The sequence below is a fragment of the Schistocerca gregaria genome, chromosome 2 (genome assembly GCF_023897955.1).
Source record: "Schistocerca gregaria isolate iqSchGreg1 chromosome 2, iqSchGreg1.2, whole genome shotgun sequence".
In the NCBI taxonomy this organism is placed as follows: Eukaryota; Metazoa; Arthropoda; class Insecta; order Orthoptera; family Acrididae; genus Schistocerca; species Schistocerca gregaria.
Window position 1 is genome coordinate 978,705,085 of NC_064921.1, and position 17,878 is coordinate 978,722,962.

At 40.4% G+C, this 17,878-nt stretch overlaps 1 protein-coding gene across 1 annotated transcript in view; it reads left to right on the plus strand.

The window, feature by feature from the left end:
- LOC126335456 (nuclear protein localization protein 4 homolog) overlaps positions 1 to 17,878 on the plus strand; it is a 296,607-nt gene that overhangs the window by 90,722 nt on the left and 188,007 nt on the right. Inside the window, exon 5 of the mRNA XM_049998748.1 lies at positions 16,976 to 17,099. Within this exon, the coding sequence (XP_049854705.1) occupies positions 16,976 to 17,099 (124 nt within the window). The remainder of the gene's footprint in view (positions 1 to 16,975; positions 17,100 to 17,878) is intronic.

The window sequence follows — 17,878 nt, forward strand, 5'->3', positions numbered from 1 at the left end:
AAATCAAAGATTCCAAGACTTACCAAGTGGGAAAGTGCTGGTAGACAGACACAATAAATAAAACACACACACACACACACACACACACACACACACACACAGAATTTCTAGCTTTCGCAACCGACGGTTGCTTCTTCAGGAAAGAGGGAAAGACGAAAGGATGTGGGTTTTAAGGGAGAGGGTAAGGAGTCATTCCAGTCCCAGGAGCGGAAAGACTTCCCTTAGGGGGAAAAAAGGACAGGTGTACACTCGCACACACACACATATCCATCCGCACATACACAGACACAGACAAATTGTGTCTGTGTATGTTCGGATGGATGTGTGTGTGTGTGTGTGTGTGTGTGTGCGCGCGCTCGCGCGTGCGCGAGTGTACACCCGTCCTTTTTTTCCCCTAAGGGAAGTCTTTCCGCTCCCGGGATTGGAATGACTCCTTACCCTCTCCCTTAAAACTCACATACTTTCGTCTTTCCCTCTCCTTCCTGAAGAAGCAACCATCGGTTGCGAAAGCTAGTAATTCTGTGTGTGTGTTTGTGTGTTTTGTTCATTGTGCGTGTCTGCCGGCACTTTCCCGCTTGGTAAGTCTTGGAATCTTTGTTTTATATATATATATATATATATATATATATATATATATATATATATAGAGAGAGAGAGAGAGAGAGAGAGAGAGAGAGAGAGACCTCAAGGAAGTAGTCTGCTACAATATGACCAGGTAGTGCATAGGAAAAACTATGGATTTTCCATGGAGGATAGGGCACACTTATTACAAAAACTGATGTTTGTGCATTTCAAGGATGTTCGATACAATTTATAGGATATGCATGATAGTGATCTACTGCATTATGCACATCAAATTCCTCATGGCAGAAATTAGTAATTTGTAGGGAAGCATTGGATGGTTGCATAACTTAAAATAGTACTACAGAACTGGAAGATACAACAAAATGCAATTTCAAATAAAGCATCAACTTGACGAAACACTGTAAACTGCAGAATTGGTCCGAAAAGTGATAGGTGAGATAGGCGAACTTATCCCATCATTCACTAAGGAATTTGTTTTCAGCAATTTGGGCATGCCTCACTTGGATGTAAGGGAGAACCCACTTGTGGAAAATGTGGTAAGGCTGCCCATGGAGGAGTCAGATGTCCATCTCCTCCAAAGTGTGTGAATTGCTATGGGGCTCACCCTATATGTAGTAAGGACTGCTGTGTCTTCCTTAAAGGACGAAAGATACAGGTGATTAAAACATGACAGGTCCTCTATGGTCAGGCCAAGAAGACTTAACAGCCTACACTTCCTCACAAAACATTGTAAAAGCGTGTTGTTGCTAACATTGTGGAGATTCCTACTCCCCCCCACCTCAATCAAAGGTTTACTCTAGTCCACCATCTAGTGCTGCTGCGTTGTGCCTCTGAAGCCTACCCAGGACAAAAAATCAAAGGCCAAGCATCCCCCACTGATGGAGTCAGGAAGTAAACAGTCCGGTGGTGTCGAAGTCATACTATCTGGTGTCTCTGTCAACTCATAGTATGAAGGCTTTCACGACCGGATGACATATCTTCTGGTAAACCTTCCGGGATGTAAGGTCGTGGTCCATGAAACTCTTCAGCTCCTAACGTTTCATCCAGAGCTGCGCTGGACATCTTCAGAGGGGTGTTTCTCCTCCGGTGAGTCATGCCAACTGACGGGTCAGATGTCTGAGAGTGACTTATATATAGTAGAAAGTGGGCGTGGCCAGAGTTACACGTGATATGCAGAGATAATCTTTGTCAGAGATAAAGAAAGTAACAGAGCAGATTGGAAAGATTTTAAGTAAACATGATATTAGACCAATGAATAAAATTTGTCATGTTCTCCTGTCTGTAAAAGATAAACGTGCTCCTCTATCAGCCAGTGGCGTATATAAAATTCTGTGTACATGTGGTAAAGTTCATATTGGAACAACGAAGAGAAGTGTAAATACACGGTTAAAAGAATACTTTGCCGATTAGGGAAAACAGACAAATCAGCTGTAGCAGAACATGCTTTTCAGTCAGGAAATCATCAAGTGAAGTTTTCCGAATCAAAAATTTTATCTACAACGACGAACTATTACCCACGGCTTTGTAGAGAAGCAATTGAAATATATAAACCTAGGGATAATTTTAATCGGAAAGAAGAGACCAATAAACTTAGTGATATTTGGACAGTAGCACTACAGAATTGCTAGACAGTTTTATCTGTGGCGAGATTACGATTGACAGTTAAGTTTTATCACTGACAAAGATTATCTCTGCATATCACGTGTAACTCTGGCCACGCCCACTTTCTATGATATATAAGTCGCTCTCAGAAGTTCGACCCATCAGTCGGCAAGACTCACTGGAGGAGAAACACCCCTCTGAAGACGTCCAGCATAGCTCTGGGCAAAACGTTAGGAGCTGAAGAGTTTCATGGACCACGACCTTACATTCTGGAAGGTTTACCAGAAGATATCTCTGTCAACTCTTCGGCAGAGCTAATGGAGCTTGATGTCAGACTGGGGCAATCATCTCGTCCCAAGACTGAGCGCCCATCCCGTACAGACTCCCCTCTCCAGCGGAAAGACAGAGTGAAAGTGCAATCCTAATCATAGTTGGCTCCCATATTACAGTGAACATTAATGGGTTCAGGACACATGTGGAGGAACTGAAACTGCTGGTGCAAGAATGCCCCATGTGCCCGAATTTACAAGAAACACATTGTAAAGCCACTGACAGTCCTGTGCTACAGAGCTACACTCTTCACCGTAAGGATGATCTGACTGGGGACAGAGCCAAGGGAAAGGTTGCTGTGTTTCTCAGTAACATGCATCTCTCCTCAGCTCTCCCCCTGGCTACTGGCCTGCAGGCACTTGCTGTCAGTATTCATGGGTGATGGAGGATCACTGTTTCTACATCTACATTTATACTCATCAAACCACTGTGAGATGCATGGCAGAGGGTACATCCCATTGTATCAGTTATTAGGGTTTCTTTGTGTTCCATCCATGTATGGTGCTTGGGAAGAATGATTGTTTGAATGCTCCTCTGACCGCAGTAATTATTGTAATCTTATTCGCACAATCCTTGTGTGAGTAACACTTAGTGGGTTGTACTATATCCCACTCACTGTATCTACCTCTGCCAGATACAATAGACTCTGAGGCTCTCATAGATCATGTAGAACGAATTCCGCAATCATTTCTAACACTGGAAGACTTCAGTGCCCATCATGTCTTGTGGGGCTCGGCCTCTGCTGGTCCTCAGGGTTGGGTTTGGAGAGCCTCGTGACATCTCACAAGCTGTGCATCCTCAATACAGGTACCCATACTCATTTCTGCACTGCTATTGGGCCATTCTCACCCATCAACTTCTCTTGTGCTCTTCAGTCCTTGCAGACTCTGTTCAATGGGAGGTCATTGACAACCTTCATTCCAGTGATTACTGCCCACTCCATTTTCACTTACTGGATGGAGCACTACTTGAAGAGAAGCCACTAATATGAATGGCCATCAGAGCTAATTGGAAGTTGTTCAGCCAGATGGCTGTGTTTGAACACCACAACAGCATCCAGGAATGGATGAACCACATAATGGAAGTGATCCATTATGCTGCTGACTTATCCATCCCAAAATCCTCAGGTCATCTGTACATTGATGAAGCGATGAATGCCGTTCAGCCATCTGGGACATGCATGTAGCTCTTCGATGATTTAAGTGACACCCTACAGCAGACAACCTCACAAGTTACAAGAGCCAAGGCTTAACACGTAATTAAGGAGAGCAAGAAAATTTCATGGCAAGCATTTGTGGACTCTGTCAATTGTTCCACTTGTTCCACGAAAGTACAGGAAGCCATCAGGAGGATTTCTGGTAAATGCGGTCATTTACCCATAGCAGCAGTATGGAAACAGGGATGTCTCCTAAACAGTGCCCGAAGACATCGCTCAGATGCTGGTGGAGAATTATTCACAAACTACTGCCAACGGCAGCCAGGATCTGATGTTTCGTTGCTGCTGTGTGACTGTATAGAGGGGAAAACTGGACTTCAGATTCAACAGTTTTCAGACTTACAACTGTCATTTCTCCATGGGGGAGCTGGAATCAGCCCTGTCTGAGACTCACCCAGTATTGGCCAAATCTGGTACTGCATACTTTGACATTTGACAGCAGCATCAAAGGAAATCCCCCTTGAATGTTTTAATCTTATATGATAGACAGGTAACTTCCCCAGCCCATGGAGAGAGTCACTTTTGATACCTCTTCTCAAACCAGGAAAGGACCACATATGTACCAGTAGCTATTGTAGTTTTGCCTTAACAAGCTATGTAGAAAGATCCTGGTGTGAATGATTAACTGTTGTGTGATCTGGTTGTTAGAGGCCAGGCAAATCTTTAGCCACTCTTAGTGTGGATTCTGGAGATTTGGGTCCACGGTTGACAACCTGACCGTGCTAGAGGCAGCTGTTCAGCAGGCTATGCTAAGTAAGCATGACTGTACTGTTATATGCTTTGATATCAGTAAGGCATACAATACTACTTGCAGACACTGTATTCTCTCACAACTCCATCAGTGGGGATTTTGTGGCCACCTTCCGATCTTCATATGGTCTCTCTTGTCTCAGTGGCATTTTAGGATCCAAGTTGGTGACTCGCTGTCAGATCGTTTTGAGCAGGAGAATGATGTCCCTCAGGGCAGTATTTTTAGGGTTACCCTTTTTGCCACTGCCGTAAACAGTATCACATCGACTATAAAGAGTCCTTTACAGTACTCTTTATTTGTGGATGATTTTGCTATTTTTTGTTCCTCCTCCAATGTTGCAACAGTGAGCCATTAGTTACAACTTATATTGTGGAGGTTAGAGCAGTGGGCTCCAAAGATGGGTTTTCAGTTTTCTGCAGGTAAGAGTGAGTGAGAGAGAGAGTGAGTGAGTGAGTGAGTGAGTGAGTGAGTGAGTGAGTGTGTGTGTGTGTGTGTGTGTGTGTGTGTGTGTGTGTGTGTGTGTTCATTGTAATTGTTCTCACTGTATTGTTAATTTACCTGACTTGCATATAATGGACACCATTCTACATGTCAGAGACTCAGTGAAGTTTCTGAGCATCATTTTTTACTCCAAATTATCATGGTTGCCACACCTGAGAGACGTGAAAGCCCGAATCCTCAAGGCACTGAACATCATAAAGTGCCTTAGCCATTGGTCTTGGGAAGCAGACAGGGAACGTCTGCTCCTGTTTTATCAGGCTTTTATGCATTCTTGGCTGGGCTGTGAGTGCACAGTGTATGGATGGACGAGGCCTTCTTATTTGAAGATCATTGACACTGTTCACTATGAGGATATTCGGCTGGCCGAGGGTGCATATAAGACCAGTCCCATACCCAGTCTCTGTGCTGAGGCTGGGGAACCTCCACTCACCATCCAACGGTAGTTCCTCGAGGTGCATCAGGCATGAAGTTCTTTGCAGCTTCGACTTCACCCACGTACCGTACATACTGTTGCTCGTCTGCATCTGAGATGCCTTTTCTCCAACTGTCCACAAGCGAAAAATTCCTTTTGGGACCCGCATGCAGCATGTAATGGAGTCACTCAGTGTGGAGCAAGTACAACCCCAAATCCTGGGCTTGAACCATCTGCCACCCTGTTTATTACAGATGCCCAGTGTAATTTTAGATTTAGTGCAGTACAGGAGAGATTGCACTTGTGCTTTTGTTTTTAATGTAATATTTACTGACATTTTATAGGACCACCACAACTAGGTAGCTGCCTTTCCAGATGGGTCTAAGCAGGGAGACCCCATTGGTTGTTCCGTTGCTTTCCCGAATCGTATCTTTGAAGTCCAACTGCATCAAGAATTTACTGTCTTCATCGCAGAATCATATGCAGTCTTGTGGGCACTGGAGCAGATGAGGCATTCTTCCAACACTAAATTTCTTGTGCGTTCCAATTCTGTGAGTGACCTTCACCCTCTCCAACGTTTGTACCCAGCAGATAAAGTAATTCAGAATATCCAGGATGCCCTCCCCCAACCACAAAGACTGGGGAAGGAGATGTCTTTCTGCTAGGTAGCAGGGCACATGGGCACTGCGGGGAAAAAATGGGCCGATCTAGCAGCCAAGGAGGCATGTTGTGACACTCAGCTTGTTTCAGTGTGCCATCCCCCTACTTGCCCTCACTATTTGAGGTACAAATTCTTGCATCGATGAGTGGCCCGAATTGACTGACAATAAGCTCCGTGTAGTAAAGTGCACAACTTAGCTGTGGCATACATCCTCCCAGCTACATCAATGGGACAAGGTCTTTCATACTCATCCTCACATTGGCCACAGCTCTATGATGCATGGCTTTGTGCTCCAGCTAGAGGACCCTCCAATGTGTGGTGCTTGTGGCGTACAGATCACAGTGTGCCACATGTTTTGGACTATGTTTCATTTTCCAATCAGCGGTCAGTGGCAGATGTGCCCTCTGTTTTAAGTAATGTTCGAATTATGGGGTTCGAGTTTTAAAGTTTTGTGAATTGTCCAGTATTTTTCCCAAGATTTTAGGGGAATAGTTTTAATGTGTTCACAGAATGACTGGCTCACCTGTGTATTTTTTAAGTGGTCCGCCAGTCGCATTTCTCCATGCTTTTCTTTTAGCTCCTCTGTTGTTTTACTTGTGTTTTAATCTCCTGTATAGCACATTTTAGTATTTTTTGTTATTGTCTTAATGCGTTCGTTAACATTTTCACAGTTTTATCCACATTGGTTTCATTTCATGCATATAAGCTGATAACCTGGCCATTGATTGCCTGCAAGCGCCAAACACACACACACACACACACACACACACACACACACACACACACACACACACATATGCGCACACACACTGCTGGAGACTGCGAATATTTGAGTGATAAGCTCAAGGGAGGAATTCGGGACACTTGATGGCAAGTTCTGGAAGAAGGCAGACCTGCATAGAGTAATGTGCGTGGTTCAGTATTATAGGTCATTGTTTCTGGAAGGGGACGGCTGCTATAATATTCTGATTTTTGAAGGGACTTTTATATTTCGAGGGGTCTGAATGTGCTCCACAGTAGGACTTGAACTTTTACCACTTGATTTACAGAAATGATAATGGACAGAATATGAGTAACTATTCTGTGTATCACATGTGTTAATTTGTGAATCATCATGTTGAACTCTGAACTATTTTGAGCTGGACAATCTTTCGTGTATTGTGATCATGAAATGGACTTATATTTCATGAGTCTTTGATGCCTATTTAGTTTGGAGAATTTCCTATCATTCTCATAATGCTCTCAATGTAACTTTACTGCATTTGATAAGATTATTTTCTGACTATTTTCATTGAATATCGTACTAGCACTTCCCATTTATTTGAGGTGTTTTTTATTGAATAAACATTATTAAGCTTAGTTCTCTGTCATCTACATCATTTACAGACATTAGAGTAGAACCCTTTTTATTAAATTATTCATTTGTATTTTGTTTTATATTTCTGTGTATTTTATTAACTTGCAGTTCTAGCCAATGCATAGACTATTTGACTGCGGGGTCACAGCTACAGGTTACTTTTTGCAGTGAATTAGCTGTGAAGGATGAGAGCAGACGTGTGGCTCTCCCTTTGACTACATCGAGCTATTCTCTTTTTATATAAAGCTGTGCATAGCCCAAGAACCTAAGGTATGAGTAACCACATGTAGACATGCAACTGGTTTGCTCGTGTTGGGTGCTGTTTTGAAGAGGAACCACTCAATAGTAACTGTTGGGTACCATTGCAACCAGTCACTGTACCTGCTCCTGCTGTCCTGCTGCAGTTTTTATTTGCTGCTTCTGAAGCTACCTGCCCTTCCAGCATTGAAAAAAATGCTAGGTCCATGGTGGCTACAATTTAAAAAAAGAATGTTGCACATGTAAGAACATCTGTAATTGCCACTTTAGTATCAGAGTGGCTGTGACAAAGTCGCAGGGTGGTCAGTGTCAGCATGAATGATGTAACTATACTAGCTGATGGTAGGCGACTACATGCCAGGGAGCTGAAGCACAGAATAGGGAACGAATCTTGATGTGTGAATCAATCTACAATGGAGCAAAGAGTCTGAACACAGTGTAGAGATCAAGCGTAAAGAGAAAAACAACACGCGACCAGCGTGAGCAACTGATAGCTGAGCATGTGGAAGCAAAAAGAGCACTGTGCGAGGCAAAGTCTTCGGCTGCGGGCATTGAAATCAGCGTTAGAATTGCTGAGCCATCCCTATTACTGCCAGCAGGTGAACACCTGGGTCTGTGGTTCTGCCCATGCCATGGTTCAGGCGCAGCGTTTTGTCCTGTTCTGCTGCAATAACCATGCCATATCCTTTGCACCCATCTCAGTGTCTTTGCTGGGGATACTAAAACCTTGGTCCATGGTTTCAGAGGAGCACCTTAAAAATGCATCCACAACTTACCAGGTGCAATGGAAGAGTAACCTGTAGTTCTCTTTTCCAAGAGTGTCCACTTCACACACAGGCTAGGGGGAGATACCCATTACCAACTGTCCACCTGTGCTGTGCAGAAGCAGACTGCCACCCCTAGGCTGCTGACAAAGCTCTCTGGTTTCAGCAGTGCCCATCTATAAGTTAAGTTGGCACTGAGACATCAGTGGTCTTTGAAAACTCTGGACATACCAGAGGGACCTCCAAAATACATTCTCCCACATACTAATTCACACAGTGTAAGTTGGGAAACAAAACAGACTGTGCAGGGGAAAATAAACAAACACAGATGCTCTTCTCCAAAGGCTACTTGTTGCTGTGGTACATCTACATCGGTACTCCGCTAGCCACCGTATGGTGCATGGCAGAGGGTACCCTGTACCACTACTTGTCATTTCCTTTCCTGTTCCATTTGTAAATAGAGTGAGGGAAAAAATGACTGTCTTTATGCCTCAGTATGAGCCCTAATTTCTCATATCTTATCTTTGTGGTTCTTGTGTGCAGTATATGTTGGTGGCAGTAGAATCATTTGGCAGTCAGCTTCAAATGCCGGTTTTCTAAATTTTCTCAATGGTGTTTCTCGAAAAGAATGTCGCCTTTCCTCCATGGATACCCATTTGAGTTCCTGAAGCATCTGCATAACACTTATGTGTTGTTTAAACCTACCAGTAACAAATCTAGCAGCCTGCCTCTGGAGTTGCCTTGATGTCCTCCTGCAGAAATAGCTGAAAGACTAGACACTGCGAGTATGCTATGGTGCCAGACACAATTTATGTTTATGAAATTGATTCTATTGATCCATTAACTTGCTTTTTCCAAAAACGTTTCCACAACCAGAAATATTTTTGGAGATCTCCTGTTGGTGTGTTACTAATGATCTGCCGCCCCCCCCCCCCCCCCTTCTGTTTGATCAGCAAAAGTACAACTTTTCAATTTCTTATTCAAATGTAGTGGTAACAAAAAGTATGTTTAAGTCGTTAGGGAGAGTGAGGAACAACTGCCATGTTGTTTTCTGCCAAGAACTATTGAACGTGCAGAGTGGTGTGGACAGTGGCTTTATTGTGATGCTTCAGCCATTTCTGCCCGCCGTTGTATATGCATTTGCATAACAATTTCCATGTAACCTCTTCAGAACATTCTGGTGAAAATTTGATCAAGAATTTGTGCATTATGTACACTCCATTTTTCCAAAGAAGCTAGTGAATATCTTCACTAATGTTCTTACATGACATGTATTTTTTGCCCCATTGACATTGTTTTCCACATGAGTGACAGTTGTTTGATTGCTTGGTTATAAGTGAAGCACCATGTCTCATTATTAACTACAAGTTTTGGAAGAGGGGGGGGGGGGGCAGATCACCATCACGTACCACGTTTTTTGATTGATCCTCCAGTTCACAGGACAGAATCATGTAGGTTTTTTTCTTTAGGTCTGCAGCACAAATTTCGCAAAAATGTATTACTCATTCATTCTGATAAAATGGACCGACATGTGCTCTGTAACAAAGAAATTATCTCTCACCTCTCAAAACTCAACAGTTAGCTGATGAATGCTTTTGTAGGCAGGACTTTTGACTTGTATCCTTGCATTTGATTTAGATGGACAATACCTCTTTCACCATTGTTAATTTCAATTGTGGATGTTCTTTAAAAGAAAAAAAAAATACCTCTTCTTACATATTGCCTGTTCTTTATGGTCTGCTGTATCAAGAGTTACTGAACATTTTAATCAATACAAAGGAAGAACACTAAGCCCCTTCGCAAATTGAAACACGAACTTGTAGGCTAGCTTCCCTTAGTGATGGAACTTAAAGCTACATTTTATTTACCTGTCGAATATGGTTTTTCCCCCAGGCTGCCTCATATTTCAGTATGATAAATTAACTTGAAGTAGATGCCAAATAGAACTAGGTCTATTGCTCTTGGATATTGCTATGTTGTTGTAACAACTTGTCTGTATCAAACAACTGAGAACTCAGAATGAATTTTCACTCTGCAGCAGGGTGTGCACTGATATAAAACTTCCTGGCAGATTAAAACTATGTGCCAGACTGGGACTCAGACCAGAGACCTTTGCCTTTCATGGGTAAGTTGTTTACCAAATGCTTAGGTTTCGGTCCCAGTCTGGCACACAGTTTTAATCTGCCAGGAAGTTTAATGTCTGCACACTCCATTGCAGATAAAAAAAGTCATTCTAGGAACAATCCCTCATGTTATGGCTACACCTAGCTATACACATGAGTTTTTCACTCTCAGCTTTTGGGAGCAATTAGTATTGTATAAACAGCGCAGAGTCAGCTCGCCGGCAATGTCGGAGAGTGGGGCAAGATCTCCCATAGTCACTCCTGTGAGTGTAGACCTCTCATGTAGACAGCAACCTCCATCTCTCAAGAGCTGCTCACCATAGCTCTCAGACAAGGAAAGCTACACGGACATTGTGAGGAGAACAGAGTGTCCTCGGTGGGTACTGAGTGGCCATATTGTGTCCCAGATTTGTGCTGTATTTCGCATTTTGTCCACTGCCACATCTGGGTAATATATTTGGCCACACTCAAATACGCATTAAATAAAAGTACCCAAGAAGCAGCATGTTTTGAGCCATTAGAAAAAAAATAAAAATATTGGTCAAGGCATGTTTCTCAGCAAAGAAATTGGCCATTTTCCTCTTAAATGAACAGCATAAGCAGTTAACCTGTTTCAAAAGTTCTAGACTTAAACAGTGCTACTTAGCAAATAACATATAAAAATATCATGCACATATTATATAAAATTAACAAATGAAAATAAAATTGTCGCCAAAGAGACTCAACCCCATTTTAATGTGAAAATATGAATGAAAGACTAGCACGCTACCTACTGTGCGTATAGACACTGGAACGAGTTCCTCTATAAATGTGTACTGGCATTGTCGACACAGTTGACACATTGTGAGTGAATGTCAGTGGTGTGAGGCAAAAAAAAAACTAATGAAGAAAGCTGCCAGGAAGTGGACTTAAGATGAAGCTGGGCATTTGATTAGTTTGCACGAGGAAAGGTCAGCATTATAGAATGTATAGTTACTGGACTATAGGAACTGACATAAGAAGTAAGTATATGTACACTGAAGAAGCTTGCCAGAATAACCACACACCAAGGAGTCAGGAAAAGTAGTTTTAGAGCATAGATTTATTAAGGTAGAGCAACAAGTGAAGTTTTGTTTGAAAGTAGTTGTTTTGAAACTAGAAAAATTGCCATTTAATTTCAAAAAATACTGCTGTACCATTTCTGTAATTTTTTATCATGTATTATTTTTTTATTATATTATTATATTGGCTGTTGAGGGAACAGATCTTCAGGAATTTACAAGTGGCTCCTTATGATGGTACAATTAAAAATATTGAAGTAAATGTATGTCCAGAAGTGCCTCATTTATCAGGCATCTGCCCTATTTGGCTTTTGAGCATGTATGGATATCAAGACAAAATTGGTGTAAGGTTATTTAATTGTAACTGTTATTTTACCAAATATTAAAGCGAATAAACATGGTAGATGCTAGAAATATCAGTGTCACAAGCAACCTGTCCTTAACACTAACAGATTTACGCTTAATAGTATGTAGATTGGCAATTTTGTGTCCAATTGTAAATAGTATTTCTTCCATCTCGTTCGCTGTCATTCTTGTAAAATTTTGGTATTGTGGATTTTACATCACAAGCTCTACAACGAGGTTCTTGCATGCTCCAAAATCACCCTGCTCCTAATCTACTATCATATCAAATGTGAAGGTGATCATATACATTTTTTCTTTGCCACTAAAAGTATTAAAACTGCAGGTGCAGCGTGATGCACCTCCATCACAACCTCTCCCTTCACACCGAAACTACGACAGAAAAATCTCACACGGTGTGATCTCTCTGCTCTCACACTCTCAACCTGCTGTGTGTAAACACTTCTGGCATCTGTCCTCACAAGACTCTCAGATGCTTACAGAAAGTACTCTTAAGGAACATTTAGACAGTAACTATCAACAAAAATTCACCTCTCGTGTTAACAATTCTGAGAATGCAAAACTGCCTGAGAGCAGAAAATAATCCATGTCTCCGCAGTATCATTTATTCAAGGAGTGCTTGTCCTGCAAGTTACACAGGCGAACTTGTTTGAAGTTTGGTAGGTAGCAGATGAGGTGCAGGCAGAAGTGAAACTTTAAGGACAGGTTGTGAGATGTGCTTGGGTAGCACATTTGGTAGAGCACTCGCCTGCCAAAGTTAGATGCCTGGGGTTTGAGTCCCACTGCAGCACACAGTTTTAATCTGTGAGGAAGTTTCAGTGAAGAACCTATCAGAAAAAAAAAAAAACATTGTCATTCACCTTCTTTAAAATTCAAAGTATGGGTAAGCATAGAAATGGTAACGAATGATAACATTACAACAAAGTTAAAAAAAAAAAATGGAGCAAATAATTGCTTAAAATTCGCAGGGTTCAAGATTATTGATTGCAGTAATGGAAACAAACCAGGATGCTGATGTTACTGTTGAATTAGTTCACTAAAGAGTACAAAAATGGACTGCAATAATTTTTCGCATTGTGCTGTATGTTTATGCACAGCAACATTGTATTTAGATTTAATATTAAAATATGTTAATATTCTGGCTGCTCACTATAAAACTTTTCTGTCACATCATCATAACTTAAAACATGTGTATTCTAGTAGACCTATCCCCCCGCCCCATACACCATCCCCTTCTGCCCACTTCACATGAATTATTATAGAAGTTTATTTATTTGTTGTTTTCATAAATTCTGTTCATTTTAAAATGCTTACCAATCCTGGTTCATTGGGAGAGAAAAATAACTTACAAAATATTTGTGAAATTGCTCTGGAATATTACTAAGCTGTGAAGTTGTTATGATACTACAACCACAGAATACGTTGAATTAGAATGTTAAAAAACAACTGGTTCAGTGACAAACTGTTCACTCCACAAGACAGTGCTGCTGATTTGTAATGTATTTGAAGTGGTAAACATTAACTGAAACATTAAAACACTCTTGAAAAATTATTTTGAGACTTAGAAGATTATTTAAGTTTGCTCTACATTTTGGAAAGAAGATATTTTCCTTCTCAGAATTGACAGAACAGACTTATAAAGATAGGCTTTACCAAAGCTTCATAATGCATGCCATTTGAATATTCCCCAAAATAGAACTTCCCTAAATTTTAGGGGTGATAAGTTTTGATGTAACACATCTTTTAATCCTATAACCTGCTTGACTTCTATCTTTAATACACCTACTACCTGTGCCCTCCTCTTCTGTCTTTTGCCTCTGGGGACTAATGACCACAGCAGTTGAGTCCCAAAGTGCTCAGAGCCATTTGAACCATCTTTTGCCTCTCCACCCCTCTTTCCCACTCCTCTTTCCATTAACGTAATACTTTTCATTTTTAATTTAATTATATTTTTAGTCTCTGTATCATTATTCTGTTGGACCACCATCGGTCATTGCGGACCTGTTTCCTTCGTCGGACTGTTTTCATTGTGCCTGTCAACTCCACCCAGTCTCATCCCCGCCTCTCCCAGCACTTTTCTTTTCTCTTCCTATCACCTCTTTGACATTCACTCAGCCATGTCATTTAAGACTACTACTCTCCCTACTGGGCACACTGTGTAGCTGACCCGTTATCAACAACTGATTTATGTATCTGTGCACCTCAGTGATTTCTCTATATGGTGATTGTCTTTCCTCGTGCCATTGTTTTAGGTTCACGTATGATTTTAAGTTACTGTGTTAACATAAAGCTCTTTGACTTTAAAGTACATTGACATGCATTAGTATTCCCCATATTTCCCATTAATGTTTGTACCTCTGCGGACAAATGGATTCAGTTTACTGTGGTATAACAGAATGAAATATTTCATTAGTTAAATTTTCACAATTATCTTCATTCTATAAGTGGATCTACATTTTGAAAACAAATTAAAGATGGCATTCCTTGAGGAACATCTTAATTTTTACAAACTTAAAATAGACTGGATTGGTTAAATCTAAAGAATAAGAAATGAAAGATAAACCAATAAAGCTTTTTGTGAAGCCTTTGCTTTGTAACAGTTGTGATATGCTAGGTGCATTACACATGGAACAACTGTAAGACAGTTTCTTTCCACACACTCATATCTTTAGATTAGATTCAGTTTTTGTTCCATAAACCCAAAAAGAGATGGTTCTTGTGGGTGTGGAACATTTCAGAAAGTATAACATAAAAACGTAAAACATTTGAATATAATACTTACTACCCTGATCATTTGTCTGGAGATTATCGAAAGGTGAATACAATGCGGCAAACTGGAACAGCTAATATTTACAGAATTAACACACTGTCAGAATGAAACATTGTTATGCACAATTAATAAATCTATCATACACAGAATACCTAATCTTGACTGTTGTGACCAAGTGTTATCTCACCCCTAAAATGAAAAGTAAATATAAACCAGTCAAAGATATCATATTATATCTTTCCATTCTTTTGTTATTTGTACTTCTAATTGTTGATAAATGAAGGGGAGATCTTACTGCCTCTTTTTATTTTATAAATCTGTTGCCTTAACTTAAATAGAGATTAACAGTTTGAGACATGTGAAAATAATTTTGTGTTACAGACACACTTGTAGGCGGTGACCACCCAAGATGTTGCTAACTTCTAATAACTTTCACTGTCTCCTTCAAGCATGTCTAATCACATACAGCAGTTTTTTTACTCCTTGTATTAAAAACCCAGCTTTGCATAATGTGGTTTAATTGGAAGATGTCAGATATATGCATGTCAGTAGTTCAGTTTGCTTTGCCAGGAACTTCTTACATCATGTCTTGTTAAGGTCTCATGAAACACAAGGTCAGCCCACAGTACACACTATTTTGTATCACACTTAGTGTTCAATTTGTTAGCACTAATTTAAAGAGAAAATATGAACAGTAATAGACTGAAATATATGACAGCCTAACACAGAGTTAGTCCATAAAGATCTCAGTTGAGTGCAAAGAGCAAGTTTATAAAACACATTGAGTAATTCATTAAAAACAAAGATTCCAAGACTTACCAAGCGGGAAAGCGTCGGCAGACAGGCACATGAACAAAACACACAAACACACACACAGAATTACTAGCTTTCGCAACCGATGGTTGCTTCTTCAGGAAGGAGAGGGAAAGACGAAAGGATGTGGGTTTTAAGGGAGAGGGTAAGGAGTCATTCCAATCCCGGGAGCGGAAAGACTTCCCTTAGGGGAAAAAAAGGACAGGTGTACTCTCGCGCACACACACACACACACACACACACACACACACACACACACACACACACACACACATATCCATCCGCACATACACAGACACAAGCAGACACTATTTTGTATCACACTTAGTGTTCAATTGAAATATGTCTGCTTGTGTCTGTGTATGTGCGGATGGATATGTGTGTGTGTGTGTGTGTGTGTGTGTGTGTGTGTGTGTGTGTGTGCGCGAGTGTACACCTGTCCTTTTTTTCCCCTAAGGGAAATCTTTCCGCTCCCGGAATTGGAATGACTCCTTACCCTCTCCCTTAAAACCCACATCCTTTCGTCTTTCCCTCTCCTTCCTGAAGAAGCAACCATCGGTTGTGAAAGCTAGTAATTCTGTGTGTGTGTTTGTGTGTTTTGTTCATGTGCCTGTCTGCCGGCGCTTTCCCGCTTGGTAAGTCTTGGAATCTTTGTTTTTAATATATTTTTCCCATGTGGAAGTTTCTTTCTATTTTATTTACATTGAGTAATTCAATATATTTAGAAATACCATAGCAGAAACACAGTGAGTTTTTGTCATTAATGTGCATAATAATTATTTATTACTTCAAGATCAATTTGTAATTACAATATTCACATTATCGGTTTCAGCAGTTTATTGCCATTTACAGATGTGGTTAAACCACTAACAATTTTGTCATGCTGTGTACATTCCAGAACATCTTAAAGTGGTATAAAATATGCCCATTCATTAAACACTGTGCCACTGTGTAGTAAAGAATCTTTCGACACTATGTCAATTCTTAAAAAACTCGAAGTCCAGCTTACAAGACACATAGTATCAACATCCCTGCACTTTACACAGTGCAAAAGAGAGGATGTATGTTTTCTCACATGGTTGTTTTGTGGAGTTCGTTCTGATCACTATCTCCCAGTGCCCACACTATTGCCTAAATACAGTTATGTCTACCACAGAAATTTGTGCCAGTACTTTGTTAAGTCTTTAACCAGTGACCTAAAGTTGTATGTATGTTGTGCTGTAATAATAACGGACAACTGATGTGCTTGTACTGTTGTTGTCACACAACCATGTTTAAAATTTTATTATTATTATTATTATTATTATTATTATTATTAATCATATGAAATTATTTCTTAGAGACATATTGAGTCTCATTATTGTTGTTGTTGTTGTTGTTGTTAGAAGATCATTCACACCATCTAAATGGTTGTCCTTTGTTTTTGCAGGGGTAAATTTGTAAACCTGGAGGATATTAGCTGTCGAATCAGGGCTGGTTGCAAAGATCATCCACCTTGGCCTAAGGGTATTTGCTCAAAATGTCAGCCAAATGCCATTACCTTGAATCGACAGGTTAGTATCATGGAGAGTTTATATAATTATATATCAGATGTTTACCATTTTTTTTATTTATTCTTACATAGTTTTAATATGTTTGCTGGATTGTGTTTCATTTCATTCCAGTTTTATTCTTATAAACGAGAAGAAAGTGAATTTTACGTTTTTTGTTTTCTCTGTTTTTATTGTTTTCTTGTATAATTTGTTCGAAATAACTGTGGAAGCCATTATATGAGGTAACAGTCTTGCTGTTTTGCCTAAGCAGAGAACAGTAAAGAGGCAAGAAAGCAAGATGGTCACCTCATGTGAGGCAGCAGCTTCCCTATCCTACATATTTTCCTGTATGGCTGCTTGTGGGTTGTTGTCCAGAATTGAATTGCTGAGTGGATTTTTACATTTGCCTTTGTCCGTCATTAAGACTTGTGAATTAAAGTCAATTCTTCTGCTGTTTGCTTATTCTTTTTATGTCTACTCATGAGGCCTGATTCAGACCACATAGTCGTGTTGCATTTGCCAGTGAGCTTTGTTTTATTCTGCACCCAAACTTACTTCATTCTTTGGGCATGTTTATGCTCTTCTGTTCAGTCGTATTTGGTTGCTAATCTTGATTTATACCTACTGACTGTAAACGAATTTGATCAACTGTTGGTATTATTTTTATGTGGCTGTATGTCCCATCCATCTTCACTTCATTTTCATTGTAGTAATGACATTGCATTTTGAAGGACGGAGGTTCAAATCCCTGTATGTCCGTCCATATACAGATGTTCTTTAGTTTCTCTGTGTCACTAAAG